The 22443-nt window shown below is 42.0% G+C and overlaps 1 protein-coding gene across 2 annotated transcripts in view; it reads left to right on the top strand.

The window, feature by feature from the left end:
- The window catches only part of MRPS35 (mitochondrial ribosomal protein S35), a 556289-nt gene that overhangs the window by 485250 nt on the left and 48596 nt on the right, over positions 1 to 22443 (top strand). Inside the window, exon 8 of one of the 2 annotated variants that reach the window (XM_044082717.1) lies at positions 3092 to 3126. The exons of the other annotated variant lie outside the window; for it this stretch is intronic. Within the exon in view, the coding sequence (XP_043938652.1) occupies positions 3092 to 3126 (35 nt within the window). The remainder of the gene's footprint in view (positions 1 to 3091; positions 3127 to 22443) is intronic. 2 annotated transcript variants of the gene reach the window in all.

Here is a 22443-nt window from a genome sequence, read left to right as displayed (position 1 = left end):
TACTGCGTCTGCCTCAGAGATTTCTCAAATTAATATCTCAAATATTACTGCTGGGATAGCTTGCAGAATGACATAATTTCTCGTCATCTGACTCTATCTCAGGTGAAACTCCCACTGCTGGAAGCTTGCAGTGTTTAGCATCTACCTCTGAAAATACATAGACCTCTTTGGCAGGTTCTGGAAGTCATGAAACAATTGTAGTAATTAGTTCACTCTGAAGACATCCGCGGTGGTGGTGCTGCGGTAGCGTTGTCGCCTCACAGTAAGACGCTGACCGGTTCGACTCTCAGCTAGAGCGTCTTCTGCATGGACATGCATGAATGGGCGTACCTTCGTTGAAGGTTGTGCGTTAGGGCTGGCAACTCGACACGTAAAAATCAACTGCCAGTCATTAGCGGACCGGAGTTCCGCTGTGGCGACCCCTAACAGGGAAATGCCGAAAGACACAACAACAAAAAAGTTCACTCTGAAGACAATACAGAAAGCTTCTCAGCACAGACATTGTGTCTATAGCTGACATAAAGTAATTTAATTTCAGCTATTTTTCTGAAGTTTTGCTGGAATGAAGATGACCTCCTGTATTCTAGTTTCCACTGTTAAAATGTATACATTTAAGCAGTTACAATAAGGCATGTACATTTCTGCTCTCTTCCAGCAGGGCACACTGTGAATGCATCTTTATGCTCCGTACTTTGCAAAATACCTTTTGTAACACACGTCTGTACAGACCAGTTTGATATTCACATGACATACAGTTCTAATACATTTGTAATGCAAGCATTTTATATAGATCATGATGATATTCACAAATGACATATAATTATTTACAAAATTCCAGATAGCTGAGCTGGCAGTATCTTCTTTCGTCATATCATCATCTTCTTCTTTCAGCTTTTCCTGGTTAGGGGTTGCCACAGCGGAACTCCGGTCCACTAATGATTGGCAGTGGATTTTTACGGTGCAGAGTTGCCAGCCTGATGCCCAGCCTTCAAGGAAGGCACACCCATTCACGCATGCCCCTACCTGCATGTCTTTAACGTCACTCGATCACGGGGAGGACATGCAGACTCCCCACAGGAGGCACTCCAACCAAGAATCTAACTGGAGAACCTCTTGCTGTGAAGCGACAACGCTAACCGCTGCACCACCACGGCCTTATCTCCTTTCGTCATATACGCATCAAAATTTGATAGTGAAAACTTGCTGTCAGTTTTGTTGGAGACTACTTTGGAATCATTGAAGAGCATTTGGGTTTCTAGATACCCCTTCTTTAGATGGTGAATTTCTGTGTGCTTTAATATCTGCTGAGATTTGGAAATTTTGTGACCTGAAGGAAGGGAATAAATTGAAGGGTTTTCTCTTCTCATCTCAATTTCATCTCATCTCAATCTCCTCACTGGTCTTTGCCCCTGTTTTTTCTTGAGATTTCACAGAGGCAGAGTCAGCTTTTGAAGTAGGAAGAGTTGCCCTGTTGTTCCTGTCCAGGTGGGGCTCGACATTCAAACCCGATATTGTCGACCTTAAGACTGATAGTATACTGTAGCCACATGGAGCATACCTAGCCAAGTATAGCATGCTTCTCTCGCAAGCATTTGTGAAGGCTATACCAGCAGTTGTTTTCTCATGTACTCCCCTTCTTGGTTTTTGAGCTGAGTTGAAGCTGTTTCATCTTCCATAGCCTTTTTGCAGCTTTTTCCTATTCACCTGAGCTGTTGCAGGTGATGACAGTTTGGAATTGAGTCTACTGTCACAGCCACAAGAGTCACTGCTGACTATCTCATGATCCCTGTTGGAATCCAGCCCATGGGATTGATGACATTAATGCTTATTTGTACTTGTTGCAATGTTGATGCACTCGACCTCAAGATTCAGGGATGACAACTCCTTGAAAGTGTTGGACATGACTCCATCTGTTCTTGTAATCAGGTCACTTTATGCCCTTTGGGGGTCAGGATTAGGCTCTTTCAGCAGTTAGAAGGTCATAACATAGCCTGCCATTGTGTTATGGTTCACATGCATAATCTGCAGCAGGTCATTCAGGATTACTGATAAGGCATGTAAAAGTTTTAAGCAGAGTCTAGCAAGGTTCTCTTCTGGGACCAGTTCTATTCTCTGGATTTATGGATTTATTAAAGCCATCTTCTTTACAGTTCTTCATTACAGATACCAAGCACAGTCTCAGGACTTCTACATAAGTAAGCAAATATCTGACACTTAAACTTGTGGCACTACAGTGCTTCACTAATCGTGGCCTTATTGTAAACTTGAGTAGAACTAAGCCCATGTGTTTGGCACACTGAAGAAACTGTCACCATCTCCTTTAATTGCAGCATTCATTCTTCACAAGAGGACACAGCTCATAAAGATAGTTAAATGTCTATGTTCCTGATTAGGTCCAGCACTGCCATTTACATGTAACACAAAAATGCTGTTTTCAAAATCACAAAGCTGATGAGGATCTGTTGTAGCTAAGTAGTCTGCTCACCACTGAAGTAAGGATATTACCTGGCACAGGTAAACTTCTGCCAGTAATAGCATAGGTACATTTATTACTTTCTTATCTAGTAACCTGAGTGTATTACAGCTTGTACAAAACACTTTGTGCAGAATGGCAGATTTGTCCAGGAGAGGGCGTCAGTGTACCTCCTTGCGAAAGGGAGGATAGCTGCACATGAGCCTCAGACCAAAAAATGTTACTTAAATGCATTAATGTGCAAATTACTGTATTTCACGGACTGTTTTTCTCTTGTCACTGAACTAAAACTGAATACTTTATAAAAACTCACGCAGTCTTCCTCAACTTCCTAACTCTAAGAACTTCTGAGTTTTATATTAAATATTTACCGTGTGTGCACCACGTGGGCGTGTCTGCCCAGGTCTTTTGGACCTCTTTAAGTTTACTGTGTACCATACTGAAGATGTTTGAGGAAGCAATGTGTGTGTGTGTGTGTGTGTGTGTGTTGTGTGTGTGTGTGATAAATGACTTCATTGTCCTAGCTATGGTTTCACATACTTTGGAGAATGTAAGCAACTGTGTTTTTATGTTTACATTAACATGGTTTTTCTATGTATGAATCTCTAATTTCTGTAGGTTGCTTTTCACCAGTTTTTCCAGTCCATTAACCAGTAAGTAAATCAATATCTAAAACTTGTTTAGTGAGGTTGTATTGTTAAATGCCTTTGTTCTTATCTTCTTGGTGTACTTTGGTTTGCACTGGGTAACATTTACACATTTTTAGGTATTTTACTGTATTCAAAGTCCATTGGATGTCATGTTTGTATGATTAGTAGATTACTTCCTAAATTAAGGTGCTTTTACTATTCTTTTGCTTAACATTTTCTTTATTACTTTCTCCTTGCTATCTGTTACTTACTAAGGTGCCTGAATTTTGTTATTTTTCATCATTGCTTCATGGTCATGTTATTGTAAAAAGTGTCTTACTGCATCAGACCATCTATCCACTTAACAAATATAATTACTACTTAATAAATATATGACCAAAATGATCAGATCCTTGCAACTGTATACAGAGAAAATGAGATTAGACTGGTGGAGGCATTTTCAGCTCTGCACTATACATGGATGAAGCCCTGAATATGACCCCAACAATGTGCATTCAGTTAATATCCCTAGTGCTTAATGAGTCCATCAAAGATGATTACAGTGAGCTACCAGTGCTGAGTCACCCATCCTGTCAGGCGGTCCAGCAGTAAAACAAGGACACAAGTCTCATCATATTGTCTGGAAAGAGTAAGAGAGAAATTAGAAGAAAGTGCGAGAAGAAAGGCAGATGTGTCATCGATCATTGAAACAGCTGCACCTAGAGATTATAGTGGCTTATATACAGAGATAGACATTCTTAAAATACCAGGATTTTCAAGCACAAATTAGAGCAATTTGGAAGAAAGATACACAAACAGTTCCAGTAGCAGCAGGAGTAACAGGATTAGTATTAAGAATTTCCAGTTTTACTTAAATATGCTACATTACATGCAATCCCGTATGAACTGCAGAAGGAGGCAGTTATGGGTACGTTGCAGGTGCTAGAGGAACATTTCTGGTTAACATCAAAAGCTGAAGCAATACTGATTTCCTGAACTTTAATTATGCCCTGACAAAGGAATGTAGTCTGTTTCCTTCAAGACATTTCAAAACAAGCATTTGGAAAAATTAAACTGTTGTGAATGAGCATTTGGCTCTGCTGGACTGTAATAGGCAGTAGCCTTCCAGTGATGGTACATGACATAGTGGAGAGGAAGGTGAAGCAAGTCCTTATGCAAGTGAGCATGCACATCACTTTCCTGTGGAATGGAGATTTTCACCATTACCAGAAAACCCTGATAGCTGTCTGGATGTTTGTCTCCCATAATTGGCCCTTTCCTAAAGGGGAAGTCCCCTCATAAGCAGGGAATGAAAACATGACATAAACAATGCAAGAGAATTGTAAGGCTAGGGGCATACATAAGAAAATGTTGAGCATTTGTATGTGAACACGTAAAGAAAGAGGAGTAAAGGTTGGTATGATATGGACCATACAGGCAGGTGGAGTTGAAGAGGAAGAATAAAGCTGAAAATAGAAGTAGTGTTTGCAACAGTAATTGTGGGTATTCTTGGCTGACTTAAGGAAAGTCTGTTTCACAAAAGTTGTGATAGTGTCTTGCAACATAGTGCTTCAGGTTGTGATAAGATTGCAGGTATGAGAGGTCAGTTGATGCCTAAAAGTACATGGGAACAAGAAGAGATTAGGATTATGAGAGGTCACTAAAAAGAGCGCATTGCAATGCAGACTTATACTCACTAGACCTTATCTATTTTTTCTTCGGCACACACAATTTGTTACTGAACTGTGAATGTATCTAGTCCAGAAGCAGATGACAGCTTGTCAAGATTACGTACGGATGAAAGTGAGTTGAAAATTGTTCATATTTTCAACATTACGTTAGTTTGTGTTTGTCTATGAAATTGCAAAACCTTTGCATGATACAAACTGCCCTCTTAAGGTTATGATTGTTGCTACAGTGTTAGGCACAAAATTAACATCTTTTCAGAATTATACAGTAGATAACTGTCCTCCATTAGATAAATGTGAATTTACCAGTTCAACAGACTACAAGTTAGTTTCATTTTGTTGATCAGTAAAGCTCATTGGAAGTCAGGACTCCTTTCTCATTTGAGTCAGAAAAGAAACAGTTGCATTATAGAATGTTCTGTGAATAGATTAATTATGTGCACACTGACTTAAGTGGAGAATACTAAACTTAAACCCGCTGAATACAAGTCAATGGCATAATGTGGCAAATACCAGTCCGGTATAATTTGAAGTGCAAATCAAATGGTTATTAAGTGGTAATACGTCTGGGAATTCTGTTTACATATATAAAAATAAGGGTTCTTGAATCTTGCAGTAGCTGTTTATGCTCATGAGTTAAAATGAGCTTTGTCCATCAGTTCAGTGAGATCCAATATCACATGTTAGTTTCCAGTACAGGAATGTTTTAAGTGCAGAACAAATAACAAGCATCTCTCACAGGGATAAAGTTTCTGTGGGGTTAATAGAATAACTGTATTGCACCTGTCTGGTACTTAGTCTGAGAGTGGAATTTATTATTTCCACAGTCATGTCTTCTCTTAACAGAAGATCATTGTTCGCCTCTAAATATATTAACTCAGTATTTGTTTTTCCAAGGGTAGCAACCAGATATAATTATGGTCATTAGCTTTATCTTTTCTCGAAAATCCTTCTTTGTGCACATTTTGTATATGAGATTTTAAAGATAAATAGAAAGAGTTAAGCAATTTCAGCAGTGATGCAACTGTGGTCTAAAAACTGCATTGTATTTCATTTCACTTTTTTATTTTTTTTTTAACCTTTTTTCATAATTAACCAAAATGCAGGCAGATTTTTAACAAATAGCAACTGGCTGAAGAGTTTGAAAAAAATAGGGTTAATTCCTTAATTTGGTGTCAGATGTGCACTTAATAAGTCAGAGTCCCTCTAAATTGTGTTATGAAACTGTTTTTAAAAAATCTTTATAGAGTTTAGCTCCGATTAGGGATATATATAAATGTCATAGGCTTCATATTAAAAAGTAAACTTCAGCACGGAGAAAACCAGTGCAGCTTTAAGTAACAGAAACTGATGTGTGTTTATTCTTAGGCTATTGAAGTGGACAATGTTGAAAATACAGGTAATTTGTCCATTATGGCTCATGGTAATAGATTATGCTTTAAACATTTAGGGGGGTAACAGCCTTTTGGATGTATGTAAACATGAGAGCTCATTCCTTGAGTTGACTAGGAATTTTGTTTGCAATTTATTTTGCATTTGGTTAACTGGGTAATTGTATTTGGAAACAGAGGAATGCTAAGTTGCTTTCTCAGGGTCACACAGTATGCATGGACAAACAAGGGGGCTAATTGAATTTAAATCCATATCACCAGCTTCCCATTCAGACACCTTAACTTTATTGGGCCTAGAATACACACACAGGGAAAACTTCAGGTAGGTTCCATGCTTTGAGTATGGAAGTTCAAGGCTCTATTTGCTGTATCCTTGACTGGGTGTTGTTCTGAAGGTTGTCATGTGCTTTTGACTTCTTACATAAATGTAAAATGCTTCTAAGAAACTCAGTACATTCTGAAACTGCTTCTAATAATGTATATGTCAGATTTACAGGAGTCTAGTAGCAATACAGTACATTGCAACCACAGGTAAACAAATCGCAGCTGGTTTACTGTAACTGTGTCCTTCCTACTTTATTACCTCATTTTGCTTTGCTGCTTGCTTTTAAGTATTCAGGTGCTTTTATTCTGGTTCATAAGTTGGTACTAGGCTATCGGCCCTAGGACCTATACAAGCCTAGCCATAGCAATTCCCTGGCTATTTCTTCCCACAATATTTACTTCTGCTTGCTAGTAGTCTGATTGATTAAATTTGTCTGTTATTCTAAGCCTGTTAGTTTTGGTTTTAGCACTTTGGTTTTAGGCCAATTATTTTACATTTAAGAAGGTTTTTGTGGTCTACACTCTTGTGGACAAACCCTTATCAAAACCCTCTATCTATAAGTCTGGATTATTCCCATCAGTTTCTCCTGCCGGCCTGGTCAACATAGGTATACTGAGACAATGTAGCAACTGCCTCATGTTCACTGACAGCCCTGTTCTCCTAGTACATAAATCTTCTACTTGTGAGAAATGCATCTACATCAGTATCCTGGAATCCATGCTTTCTCACACCACAGTCAGTACTCCTGACAAAGAGGAGATTGCCAGCACAAACAGCACACCACCCACATCACATAGCCAAGCACAACACACACCCACCTATGCAGAGGTCCTCAATAAAAACTTACCTAAACAGCAGAGACCTCCAAAACACACTCACAAACATTCCACACACAACACCAAACACATCACACATAGCAGACAACACACCACTGTCTCACAACCCATAAGGCGTGACAGTAAACCAGCACAGCCCATAAGGCATAACAGTAAACCAAACATACTAGTCATTGGCGACTCAGTTGTGAAGACACACCGATGTCCCCCTCGCCAGGCTCGACAAGTAGAAGGTCACTGTTAGTTGTTTGGCAAATGCCACAATCCGCCCCATCACACACGCACTTAAGTCTCTCCACAACAGGTACAAGTATGACTCTGTCATTGTCCATGTTAGTGTGAATGGCTTGAGACCTACCTCCCAGGACTATATGAAGAGATTAAGCTCTCAGAGTATGTGTCCGAGGAAGGTATGACCTTAGTCCAAAGCAGCATCCTACCTTCACCAAGGATGATACCACAATATCATCAAAAAAATAATTGACTTCAGCAACTGGCTTAGTTTCTGGTGTCATTCCAAGGGATCCATTATCTGTCTGTCTGAGATGACATGGTTGACAGGCCTCGATACTTTGCCAGAGATGGCCTCCACCTGTCACTCCTGGGTTTCCGGATTCTGGCCAAGGCTCTTGCCTCCCCCATTGTGCTTTTTTAGGCAATGTCCCAAAGACAAATCTTCCAACATAAAAGATCTGTCAAAAAGTAAATTGAAGGTCATGCTGCTTAACACTAGGAGCCTTAACCTGAAAATGCACTCACTGGAGGCTCTCCTAACACTGGAAGATGCTGACATCTGTGCAGTCATGGAAACTTGGTTCAGGACTGCAGAGAGCACCCCTGCCTTACCAGGCTATACTTCATTCCACACATTCTGATTCCAAAATAAGGTTGGGAAGACTAAGGATGGTGGAGTCTCTATATTCATTAAAGATGAGCACACCTCCAAACTGGTTTGCCAGCATGACACATTAGAAGTATTCCAAATGCAACTGACAGTTGGCGAGACACCCATCCAAGTTATAACCAGCTATATACCCCCCTCCATGACTGAGGACATCCACTCCTCCTACCTAGACCTACTTGACTCCATCAAGGTGCCCCCTAACACCCTGATCCTTGGTGACTTCAACTACCCCGCCATATACTAGGTGAACTATTCCTGCACTAAAACAAGCAATGCACTCACCCAATGATTCCTTGACTTAATCAGTTCTAATGGACATCACCAGCTTGTCTCATCTCCCACAAGAGTTGATAACATTCTGGGCTTGTTTCTCACCAACATGGGTGGCCGCTGCACCACACCATAGAAAGTTATTCCCTGGTGAGATCAGATCATCTTTCTATCTATCTCATTCAAAGTTTCTGTCCCACCCCCCAGCCATAACCAGGCTCAAAAACGTCTCAAAAGCTGACTACAACCTCCTAAGGGAGGGTATCAGTAGCCTCACACCACCACCCCCCTCTGAGGATGCAGACAGCCTTGCTGAACAGTACGCCAGTGCAGCATACAAGTACTTGTGCAACTGCATGGACTCAGCCATACCCAACAAAACTAAAACCTGCTCCTCAAGGAAACACAAACCTATCTGGTGGTCATTTTCTATCAACAGGCTTTGCAACAAAAGGAAGAAACTGTTGTCCAAGGGTAAAAAGACACAAATTCCCAATTGGCAAAATTCCCTCCTTTGCCTCAACAAGTAAATTAGATCACTAGTGAATACCTCCAAAGCCAATTATGAATCAGAACTAGCCTGCAAAACAAAGGGAAACCACAAAGCCTTCTTCAATTATGTCAGGAACCTCCATGGCAAAGCCCAGGTTTGGTCTGAATTAGTACTTAACGTGCCACTTACACTGATCCTGTTGACGTAGCCAACCTGCTAGTAGATAGATTCGGTGCAAACGTCACCACACTGTTATCCCCAGAGGCCCATTTGACATCTCCGGTACTTGTCCCACACCTCTCATCTCCACAGGTCAAGTGTTAAAGGCCTTATCCGAGATAAACAACACAGCTTCCATGGGACCTGATAGTGTCCCAGGCTGTATTCTACATCATCTCCAGCAAGAACTAGCTTCGCTATTGAGCACCCCACTCAACCACAGCCTATGTACAGGCTTCATTCCAGCAGAGTGGAGAACTACCATTGTCACCCCCTTGCACAAAGGTGGTGCCACTACTGACCTTGGAAACTATCGCCTCGTTAGTTTGACAAGTCTGATCTGTAAAGCCATGGAGCATATTATTATGGATCTCATAAACAAGGACATAAGCAATTTCCAGGCACTTAACCCCACCCCAGTTCAGATTTGTCAAGGGCAGATCTTGCCTGTTGAACCTGGTTGACTTTTTTGAGACCGTCACCAAGGCCCTGGATGACAGAAAGTCAGCTGCTCACAGCTTACCTTGACGTAGCCAAATCCTTTGACACAATCCCCCACTTGGGCAACATCGAAAAGCTAACACAACTTGGAGCAAATCCCCATCTCATCATGTGGGTGGCCAACTTGGCTCACCAATAGGACCTACAAGATCAAAATAGGCGCTTCCACCTCCAACAGCAGACCTGTCCCTAGTGGTGTTCTCCAAGGATCTGTCCTGGGACCTCTACTGTATGGCATCTACTTCTCAGAGGTCCAGGCAAAGACAAAAGGCCTGTGGCTGACCAAGTTTGCGGACGACTGTAAGTTGGGTGCTGTCACTGACTTTCCAAATAATGTTAACATACTACAACAGGGTTTCACAGCAACAAATGACTGGTGCCAAAGTCATAGCCTTAAGTTAAACGCAAAAAAATGTATGATCAAACTGTTCAGCAAAAACATGGTCCCTACTGATTACCACATCAACGGCAGCCCCCTAAACACACAACCTGTGATGAGAGACCTGAGTACACAGGTTGACAACAATCTCACATTCAACCATCATGTAGCGGCAGTGGTCAGAAAAGCCTTTTACTTGGTTCATCTCATAAGTAATGGGGTTGCATCCAGAAAAAAAGAGGTTATTACTTCTCTGTACTCCTCCCTCATTAGGCCAGTAATTGAGTACAATGCCCCATTTTGTATGTACCTCTCAAAACACCTGCACCAACTAGAAAGGCCACAGAGATACTTCACAAAAAGAATCATTGGCCTCCAATACCTGTCCTATGTGGAAAGGCTGAAATCACTATCACTCTACTGGGTATCATACAGATTGCTCAAAGGTGATCTGTGTCTCGCCTACAAGGCAATCTCGGACCCTGCCATACTAGAGATGCTCCATATCTGCAAGTCTAACTCCTCGTGCATTACCCGCTTGAAAGGCCTAAATCTAATATGCAACATTAACAAAACCTGCTGGAGAGACAGGTTTGTCTCCCAGAGGCTGCCCTATCTCTGGAATTGACTTCCCATACACGTCAGAGTACGTCGCTGACCCTCTTCAAGTGAAACCTTGATAAGTGGATGGGAAGCTACAAACTTGTCCCAGGGGTTCCACCTAAGTCCCTCATTGACAGGGGCGACAGGTGCTGACTGTGGTTTCATTTTTTGGGATAAACTCTTTGCTAGGCTTTTAAGAGCCCCGGGGCCATTAGCCTAGTAACCTCCTATAATCACATGATCGCATTGTGTTGAACAGTCTTGTACAGGAAGGATATTTTGTTAGCCCAAATTTTCTCCTGTTTTTGTTTTTTGTTGTAATACTTCTACTTGCATGCTTTCTATTAACAGATTTGTGTTGTTTTTATATAACTTTTCAGTGATCCAAGTATTGTCATTTTAATGCTTTTTTTTCCTGCATTAGTCGCCCCATTTTTTGCATTAATATCTTCACAAATCTAATGCCATGATGTGCTTAGATAGTAAAGGGTGGTAGCTAACAGGGACCATAAGGTGAATTCATGGGAAGCAGGGATGATAATACACCCAGTCAGGCAGTTTTAAGAGTATATCAGTGATGCACAAAAAAATAGTGTTTAACAGCATTCAAAACAGTAAACTTATGAACTGAAGTCCTGCAGATGTTGTTCCAATTCTCACATCTTCTGTGTGAATACTGTATGATGAGCAAGAGATGTGACATTGCTTCTAAGTCATTCCTCTGAATGGACATCTTACACTACTCAACCTTAAAGATGATCTAGGATTATGCAGTGCATGAAGGTAAATTTCCCACCCAATTGGCTGAAAGGCATTCCATTGTTAAAGCACATGAGACCTCCAACAGGTTTGGTTCCCTTGCTTCTGTTTAAAAATATGTTTTCCTTTACTGTCTTGTAAATGGGAGACTCTGGGCTCTTGTTGCACTATTAAGCAGCAGTATGTAATAATCATGTTAAAATGAAAGCTGCTGCATCCTACAGTAGCATAGTTGGAAATTTGGAAAGTTGAATAAATACCTTTATTGAACAGTGTGTCTCAGCAGAGATGAACTGAAATGAAGCTACAGTTCCTACATAAGCTTATCACAGTGTGCTGTGATCATTTAATGGCTGCAGGTGAGTCAGTGCATGCAGACATAATCAATAGCTTAGTTTTAAACTTTTTTTACAGCTATCTCAAGTGAAAGCATGGAGTGCAAGTATTTTCAGGTCTAGTTCATGAGAAAAAGGGTAAGGGGTATCAGGAGATTGACCACTGGATGTTTGTACCAAACTGTGGCTGTGAAGCAAGAGCCAAGCTCTAGGATGAAGCTGTCAGTTTATCAGTCGGGTTATGTACCCATCCTTACCTGTGTTCATAAACTTTGGATTGTGACTGAAAAGATATCACGTGTGTGTGTGTGTGTGTGTGTGTGTGTGTGTGTGTGTGTGTGTGTGTGTGTGTGTGTGTGTACACACCTAGAGAGAGAGAGAGAAAGTATGGATATGTGACAGCCTATTTAATAGTAGTATATTGAAAGTCACAATACTGAATGCAAAGTCATGAAATCTTAAAATGTTGAACTCAACATACCTACTAATAGCGTACATGTACTGTGCATGTACACTTTGCCAGTACATAGCCAGACAAACAATATTGCTCCCCTGTTAGTGAAACTTGGTCCTACGAGGGGCAGGTCTCTATTCATGTAGAGAGTACATATTTGGATTCTAGCATTTTTGAAATTTCAGCATTGAACATTCAGTATTATGACTATGTTCATCATATTGATCTCTGCTGCAGTAGCCTTACCTATCTGGGTTGTTCTTGGTAGTTTAAAAGTTGTTTAAAGTAATTGAAAAACGTTTTTTTTTTTTTTTTTTTGGAAAATGTGTTTATTTTACTTTTCGAGACTGACAAAGTGTTTTAAAAGGCATTTTACTGTGTTTTTAAGTGAAAAAGTACATTTTAAAGGTTTTAAATTTTTACCAGCTGTTGCTGCTTGTTTAGTCCAGGAAAGAGAGAGAGACCATCTTCAGCTTAACCATGGAACAAACTCCCGGTCCCACAGGCGATCTTTCTTCCAGCCACAAAGAGGAAGAGTTAAGCAAGCACCCTTTACCACTTTGCCTCAACCACAGGTGGATGACTCTGCTGTGGCTGTAGCTTGTTCCTCAGACTACTCATGTTTTACCATAGATCCTACTCATGTTTTACCATAGATCACTGTGGTGTAGCATCTACAGCCACTATGAACTGGGATTTAGCCACGTCCTCTGCGGCTGTTGGGGGTCCCGTCAGTAGGCAAGGGAGAGCCATTCTTCTCATCCTGGGAGAGGGAACCAGGAAGACTTCCTTGTTTGGTCAGAATGTTGTGCACATCCATGCTGCAGCTGCCATTAATGACACTGCTGGATCTGTTTTTCATATCAAACAAAAACAGAAAACTAAACATATATGTACTCCTCAAATTTTCTCAGACGTGAGTAGTTTACTGGGTATGGCTCAGCGTTTATTTTAGGCCACCGATCCTTATTTTAAGATGGTTTCTGGTAAAAGAAAGTGAGATTCTTCTTTTCCTTAAGAGATTCAAGATTCTGAATCTAGACAGGAAGATGGAAGGATAGTTACAGGGTTTTTTACTCAGTTTTCGTATTCAGACTCGGAGGAAGGCTCAGCTTCCGATTCTCCCTGTGGGTTTTTGTCTTTCTCTGAGACTGTTTCCAAATGTGACAGTGTTTTCAGTGGGAGAATGCAAAGGTTTTGCAGTCCCTCAGAAATTACTATGATCTGTTACCGAAGGCATTTTTAGAACCTGCACCCATTCCTCAATTCTGTGTGTGTGTGTGTGTGTGTGTGTGTGTGTGTGTGTGTGTGTGTGTGTGTGTGTGTGTGTGTGTGTGTGTGTGTGTGTGTGTGTGTGTGTGTGTCACTGTCTGCAGTTTTCCTGACAGCCAGTCCTGCTGCCCCCAAAATGTCACACAGAATTTATAAAGTTCCTTAATCTTTTACATTTTTATACATTCATCCCAAACATGCAAAATAAATAATTACTAGAAAATTAAAATCCAAGCCTAAACCAACCATATTGAATATTGTAACAGATAATAGAACTGGAAGTGGGATCTGTACAAAAAAAGTAGGAGCAAATTACATAAAAAATTGGAAACAGTACATGGGAGAATAATGTTTTGGAGGAGAATAAACTTCTCAGCTACTACAAAACCTTATGTTGCCTGTTTTATTTTTATTACTGCTGTTATTGCACTTCTATTTCATTACACTGTTTGCTTATTAATTTGGAGAGAGCCCTTCTGCACCCCTGTGAGAGAAGCATGCTGACCAGAACCTATCTTTCATGAGGTGATTGGTGTAGAGCCCAGAGAGTGATTTTCCATTGGTTAATTTGATTTTTTTTTTTTTAAGTTTTTCTTTTCTGGTATTTAAACCCCACGTTTGCTCTTGTTTGCTCATCACTCACTGCCACGCAACTGTGTGCCATTACTGGACAGTTAATTGTGTAAATTTTCCCTTGACTCAGCTGTAGTATGTCACTGTAGTCTACCTCAAAAGCTTTTATTGCCTTAAGTCAAAGTACTAGCTAGTTGTAAACTAGTAATCCACTACCCATAATCTCCAGCAGACTGTTCTCAAACAGAACTCTGTAAGACATACCCCGAGCACAACCCCTTTTGTATTATCGAGTATCTAAAACCTAACCTCATAGACAATAGGTCTATCCTTGTTTCTCAGGACCAAGTACCATTATGATTCCATCATAGTACATCTTGGAATGAATGACCTGAGACATACTTTACTGGACTATATGTAGAAAGACATGATTGATGTCTGAGTGTGTCCCAGGTGAGTATGTCCCTAGCCTTAAGCAGCATTCTACCCTCACCCAGAATGATGCCTGAATACAAACAAAAAATGATTGACTTTACATTTGGGTTAGCTTTTGGTGTCATTCAAGGGGGATCCAGTTTCTCTCTGCTTGGGATGACATGGTCTACAAACCTCGTTGCTTTGCCAGAGATGGTTTGTACTTGGCACTTCTGCACTTTTGTCTACTGGGCAAGGCTCTTGCCACCTCCATAGTGCCTTTTTTAGGCAAGGTCACAAACATAAAACTTCCAAAGTGAACATTACCAACTATAACAAAATAAGGGTTATGCTGCTAAATGCTAGGAGCCTAAACCAAAAAAATGCACACCCTCAAGGCATTACTATCATTAGAAGATGTAGATGTCTGTCCAATCACTGAAACCTGGTTCAAGGCCTCAAAAGATAACCTGGCCTTGCAAGGCTACAATGCCTTCCACACTTTCAAACCACAAAATGAGAGTTTGAGAACCAAAGAAGGGGGAGTATCCATTTATGTAAGAGGTAAATATGCCTCCTGACTAGTCATACAGAATAATTTCATGGAGGTACTCATAAGTCCAGACTGCTGTGGATAAAACCCCTCTTCAGGTTATTGCTAGCTACTGGTCCCCCTTCATGAACCATGATACACATGAAGCTTACTTGTCTAAACTAGGGTCTATCCAGATACAACCTAACACTCTAGTCATGGAGGATTTCAATTATCCTACCATCAACTGGAAGACCTATTTTAGCCCAAATTCACTTGCTCAAACATTCCTTGATTTGTTAACTCAAACACACTGGAGCAAATTGTGCAAACCCCAACAAGAGGCTCAAGCATTCTGGATCAGGTCCTCACCAACATGAGAAGCAGATTCAGAGCGCTAAAGTTGAACTCACATAAGTTAAATCTGATCACAAGTCAGTCTCCTTCCAGCTGGTACTAACACCAGAACCTGCAGGAGGCATAGTCAGACTCAAAAACTTCACAAAAGCAGACTTCTCCCTCTTAAGTGTAGGTATAAATGAATTCTGAGCTCCCTCAGACTCAAGAATACAGTGAACAAAAGCTACAACCCCCAGAAAAAGCAAGCCACCTTGGTGGACAACTAACATCAATAAACTTTACAACAGACAGAAGAAGCTGTTGTCCAGGAAAACTAAAGGTAGGCCACACCACTGGAAAAGTACACTTCTGAGTATAAATAGGCAAATAAGACAGCTTGTCAAATCCTCCAAGGCAAAATTCGAAAATAATTTTGCAATCTCAGCTATGGACAGCCATAAGGCCTTCTACAACTATGTTTACAGCCTAAAAGCCAGGAGATAGCCAATATACTAGGTGACAGTTTCGGTGAAAACTTCTACCCCAATCCCCCCAGTAGCATCACAAACCTTACCGGTTCATAGATGTTTACAAGGCTAATGAACACAAGGGCCTTTTTAAGCTTAGCCATGCATCTGAAATCTCTGACAAGTTCTGATATCCTTGATAATGTAAGCATGACCTGGGAGATGAACCATTTTTCGGGTTACCTGTTTGCATCAGAGACATAGGTGCCAAACCAGGGATGACTTTCCGGTTTCCCAACCAATTGTCCAAGTTGCACTTGAATTGTATTAGGGCGGAACTCTGCTTCACATGAATGGGGAGCCTGTTCCATAGACGGGGGTAAGTCTCTATGATGCATACCTCTCTTTCCAGCAGGTCCTGTTTATATCATAGGCAAGGTTTAAGTTTTTAGAACAGGTAATTCTGGTAATGTTTGTTTTATGGATATGCAGGAGGTCCATCAGTGGGATGGGCACCAAAACCATAGAGCCAGGGGGAGCCCCCCCCACACTTTTACAGCTGCAAGACCTGTTGGGAAAAATTAATGAAGTGGAGTTTTCACGCTAACGTGGATTCACGTGTGGAAGTTAAACTAACTAAACTAGCTGTTCTTGTTCTCTTATTGCCGTGTGTTACAGGAGTTATTCTGCTGCTGTTCTGTTGTTGCTGCCAGAGTGAGTCATGCCGGTAAGGAGAGATTTGTTCTTTTATTTGCAGGAGATGTTCTTCATGTTTCACTGTTGCAGTCATTACATTTGGGTTATCTGCTTGCAGGTTGCTCTTAGTCGGCCTGATTAACAAAGTCTTGGGTCCTGCGTCAGTTGCTGTCCCTTATTCCATGACGTCAGGTCGTCAGGAGTATAAAACATGCAGCCGACACCATTACAGCAGTCTTCCTTGCTGTGCGTGCCCAAAACAGAAGCAGTTCGCAAGTGCCGGTCGGCCGACTCCTGAAATTTTTGTTTTTGAGTTTCAGAACCGAAGTCTTCAACCAAAGCTAAGTACCCCATTGGGGAAACTTTTTCTTGCTCCTTACCGATGTCAGTAAAAGTTAATAATTGCATTACTTGTGGAAAGCAAATACCTCATAAAGATTTCCATTCGTACTGTATTCCTTGCCTAGGCCCTGACCACAATGTACCTTGCTGTCGATTTTGTGCTTTATTTAATTGGCGCACAATCCATCATCTGTATAATATTGCCTCTAAATATTTAGGTTCTCAGTTTAATTATCCAGAAATGTCGTCAGTTAGCCATCTGACTACCGGGATTCCAAAAAAATGCAAAGATAAAGACAGAGGCTGCCAACATCCAAAACTGCCGATGACGCTTCTCCTAATCCAGTCGCCAGTTCGCCGGTACTCAGTGAGGTGCTTTCGCAGCCCCTGATACCCGCTACTTCTGATTCGCAGGCCTCTACTGAGACCCATTCGGAGTCCGGTATGCTGTGAGATGCTTCAGCTAAGGAACCCGTGGATCTCTACCTTGGATGGGTCCAGAGCCACTGTGCAGGGACCGGCTTCTGAGGGTGTATTCAGGCCTATGGACTTGCATATTAAATCGACGCCTCCTTCATTACTCAGGCCTAAATCTCGATCCATGTCTAAAAAACTGATGCCCAGGCCACATGCTCAGGCCTCTATGCCTAAAAAATAAACGATAAGAATGGCTGAAGATCTTAACTCTAATCAGGGATAGCCAACCCCCCCCCCCCCTTCTAAGAGGCGTAGGACTGAGGTTGATTATGAATCTTCTGATCAGGATTCTGTTTTTTCTGACTCTTCTGATGATCTGGATTTGTCCTTACCTACTTATGAGGATTCTGATGCAGAGGACTCTATTCCCTATGCTTCCGCTCCAGAGAATTTTTCTTTTGGGGAAACCTTGCATACTCTAAGGGAGCATTTCCACTGGGAAAGCCAGGATTTTCTGATTAAAAAAAGAGGCGTAGGGATTTCCTTCTCCTACCTCAGCATAGGCCTGTAGCTGTTCCTCCTGTACTAGGCATTGTTGATGATGCTTTCTCGTAATCTAGTTTGGCCCCTGATTCCCTGCCTCCTGCTCCCAGAAAACCTGACAGGTACTACAGGGTCCCTGAGTCCCACAAGTTCCCTTTCAAAAATCCTATTGCAGATCCAGAGACTATTTTACAGGGACCCAAGGGCCTTAAGCTTCTACTCCTAAAAATCCTACCCCTTCTAATAGAGACTCCAGGGCGCTGGATAGATGGGGTAAGAAGGTTTACACTTCTGCAACCTTGGCCATTAGGGCTTTAAACTGCCAATTTCATATGTTAAAATATCAGCAACATGTTATTGGACTGCTTAATCAGAAAATGATGTTGATTCCTGACTGTGTGGAAAGTAAAGAATTACAGGATTTAATGCATTCTGCCGAACAACTTGGAAAACATACTTTGCAATGTGTTTTTTATTCATTAGAGGTCTCTTGCAGGGCTGCTGTTACTGGGTCTGTGCTCAGAAGGCATGCTTGGCTTAAGGAGCAATCTTTGCCTGATCATGTTAAGGCTAAATTGTTGGATACTCCTTTAAATCAAGACCGCCTGTTTAGCAACAAGGCTGAGGAAGTTCTTAAAAAGATGGAAGATAAAGCTAAATCTATGCAAACTGTTAAAGATTTTTTTACAAGTTCAGCCTCCTAGATTTAGTAGGCACTGGCCCTCTAAGAATTGGTCCTTTCCAGCCCCTTCCAGGTCTTCTCAAGCCAAACCCAGACAAAAAAAAAAAAACAGGTTTCAGTCCCAGGGGACTTACAGAACTAAGCAGTGGGGGGGCCTCCACTTCCAAGTCTGGGAATAATAAGATGTTCATCGTGTTTCACTGTTGCAGTCATTACACTTGGGTTATCCTGCTGGCAGTCTACCCGCAGTCGGCCTGAATTCCAAAGTCTAGGTCCAGCGTCGGTTGCTGTCGCCTCTTCCCTGACGTCAGTGTGCCAGGGGTATAAAAGATGCAGCCGACACCATTTTCTTCAGTCTTTCTTGCCGTGTGGTGCCCAAAGCAAAAGCAGTCCACAAGTGCCGGTCGGCCGACTCCTGAGATTTTCATGTTCGAATTTCAGATCCGAAGTCTTCATTTAAAGCTAAGTACCCCATTGGGGAAACTTTTATCTTGCTCAAGACCGATGTCAGAAAAAGTTAATAATTGTATTTCTTGTGGGAAGCAAATACCTCATAAGGACTTCCATTCTTTTGTATTCCTTGCCTAGGCCCTGATCACGACGTTGCTAATTGCAGGTTTTGTGCTAGATTTAACCAACGCACTATTAAGCATCGGTATGATTTTGCTTTTCACTACTTTGGCCGAAGATTTAATTACACTATGTCGTCGGATAGCCATCCGACTACTGCAATTCACAAGAAACACAAGGAAAAGGAAAAGGACAGACATCCGAGGTCCAAAACTGATGACGAGGCTTCTTCTAAGCCAGTCACCGGTTCTCAGTGAGGCATTTTCGGAGCCCCTTACGCCCGCTACCTCAGAGGCGCAGGCCACTTCCGACTCCCACGTGGAGCCGACTAGGCCACAGGAAACTCAAGGTATTGGACACTTGAAAAATATTCCCTCAGATGGGTCCGGAGCCGCTGAGCAGGCATCGGCTTCTGAGGGTGTTTTCAGGCCTACACAATTATATGTAAAACCGACTTCAGCTTCAAAGGCAAATATTAAAACACCACTGAAGACAAAGAAACAAGTGCAGCAATCGCATGGACAGGCCTCCATGCCTAAAAAAACAGATGCTCAAAATGGCCGAAGACCTTATTACTTTGATCAGGGGTACCATCCCCCTCCTGATAAAAGGCCTAGGCAAGAGACAGAATATGAATTTTCAGATCAGGTTTCCATTTCCTTTGACTCCTCTTCTGAACAGGAATACTCTCTTCCTCCCTATGAGGATTCTGATGCTGAAGAATCTATCCCTTCCGCCTCTCCCCCTGAGGATTATTCATTTGGGGAAACTCTGCATACCATAAGGGAGCACTTTCACTGGGAGAGCCAAGATTACTCAGAATCTAATAAAAGGCTCAGAGACTTTCTTTTACTACCCCAGCACAGGCCTCTTGCTGTTCCCCCTGCTTTAGACATTGTAGGGGATGTTTTTTCAGAGTCCGGCCTGTCTCCTGACTCTTTACCTCCTGCACCTTTTAAACCAGACAGATACTACAGGGTTCCAGATTCACATAAATTTCTTTATAAAAACCCTGATGCTGACCCAGAAACTATATCTCAGGGTCCCAAAGGGGTCAAGGCTTCCACTGCGAAAAACCCTATCCCCTCTGATAGGGATTCAAGGGCTCTGGACTGATGGGGGAAAAAGATTTACACTTCTGCTACCTTGGCCGTAAGGGCTTTAAATTGTCAGTTTCATATGCTTAAATATCAGCAATACTTAATGTCACTGCTAAAACAGAAAATGTTGACAAATTCTGAATGTGCAGAAAACAAGGAAATGCAGGATTTATTGCATGCAGCTGAACAAGTTGGAAAGCATACTTTGCAATGTGGTTTTGATTCTCCGGAGGCCTCTTGCAGGGCCGCTGTTATGGGTTCTGTCATAAGGAGGCATGCTTGGTTAAAGGAACAGAATCTGCCTGATCATGTTAAAGCAAAATTATTGGATGCTCCATTACAGCATGATACTTTGTTTGGTATTAAAGCAGAAGAGGTGTTGAAGAAAATGGAGGACAAAGCGAAATCTATGCAGACAGTTAAGGATTTCTTACAGGTACAGCCACCCAGATTTAGCAGGAACTGGCCTACAAAGAATTGGTCCTTTCCAGTGTCAGACAGGCCACAAAGAGGCAGATACAGACGCCTCAGAGGCAGATCCCAGCCCCAAGGCTCATACAGGCCTAAACAATGGGGTGCTTCTAACTCCAAAAGCGGAGAAGACAAATCACAGCCATACAGGAAACAGTCCCAATGACTTCCCTCTGCCAGCACCAAGCACTTATCTTTTGGCAGCCCCCTTAGGGAGAAGACTAGCACTTTTTTCACAAAACTGGCACATGATCAGCCAGGACAAATGGGTCTTGAATATAGTGTCTCAGGGCTACAGGTTCCACTTTCACACCCTGCCAAGGGCAAAAGGTATGCCAGACCTGCCACACAATCAATGGGCAGAGGCATAAAAACAAGTTTCATCCCTCATGGACATGAGGGCCATTCAGTGAGTACCACAGCAAGAGCAGGGACAAGGATTTTACTCAAGACTTTTCTTGGTACCCAGAAAGGACAAAGCCTGGAGACCAATACTGGACCCGTCTTTTCTAAACACATTTCTGGACGTTCCAAAATTCAAAATGTTGACCCTGCAGCAGCTTCTGCCCATGCTGAGCAAGAAGGCTTGGCTTGTAACTTTGGACCTAAAAGAGACATACCTGCATGTCCCAATCAGACAATCTTGCAGAAGATACCTCAGATTCATAGCTGGCTCAATGCACTACCAATTCTCTGCACTGCCCTTTGGCTTATCTATTGTGCCCAGGGTCTTTACAAAATGTCTGGCACCAGTAATTGCTTTCTGCAGACAGAGGAATTCAAATATATCCTTATTTGGACGACTGCCTTATTCAAGCTGAGAACCAGGACATTCTACTAAGGCATCTGGCGTTTGGAAAAAGATTACTAATTTGCCTAGGGTACACAGTAAACGAAAATAAATCAAAACTAGTACCCTCTCAAGAGATAATATTCCTGGGTGCAAGCTTAAATACAACTGCCCAGATGACTTATCTCACGCCAGACAAACAAAGGCAACTGACTTCTTACTTCAAAATGTTGCCAACAAAGACCCAGTTATCTGCAAGAAAAATTCTGCAATCTTTGGGCTTCATGGCATCCTGCATTCTGCTAATTCCATATGCAAGACTGCATATGAGGAAACTACAATGGTATCTAAAAAGTGTTTGGACTCAACATTGCCACAGCCTGGAAACATTGATTACCCTAATTCCTTGCCTGCAACAGGAGTTTCGATGGTGGGCACAGACCTGTCACCACAACAAGGGACAGCCATTCACTTTACCCACAGCCAGGCAAACACTAACAACAGATGCATCAGATTATGCCTGGGGAGCGCACATGGCAGGAAAATGTATTCAGGGCACATGGCCCGCAAGCCAAATGCATCTTCATATCAATCAAAAAGAGATGCTTGCTGTTCAGAATGCCCTGACACCCTTCAAGGATCTACTTCATCCAGGACAGCTGCTGATAAAGACGGACAATACTACAGTCATGTGGTACATAAGCAAGGAGGCACACATTCCTACCCCCTCTGTAGACAAGCCATGACTTTGTGGAACACAACATTGACTTTTCAAGTACATCTGCAAGCACAATTCCTGCCAGGAAAGACAAATACTCTGGCAGACGAACTAAGCAGGAACCTCATGGATCCTCACGAGTGGAAACTGGATCCACAAATCTTCAGCATGATAACAAGGAAATGGGGATGCCAAGACATAGATCTATTTGCCTCCCCTCACAACTGCCAACTATAGAGATTCTGCACAAGGGCTTAT

This window comes from Protopterus annectens, chromosome 9.part0 (assembly GCF_019279795.1).
Source record: "Protopterus annectens isolate FY-2018-M chromosome 9.part0, PAN1.0, whole genome shotgun sequence".
Taxonomy (NCBI): Eukaryota; Metazoa; Chordata; order Ceratodontiformes; family Protopteridae; genus Protopterus; species Protopterus annectens.
This window is presented reverse-complemented; position numbering and strand designations above follow the sequence as displayed.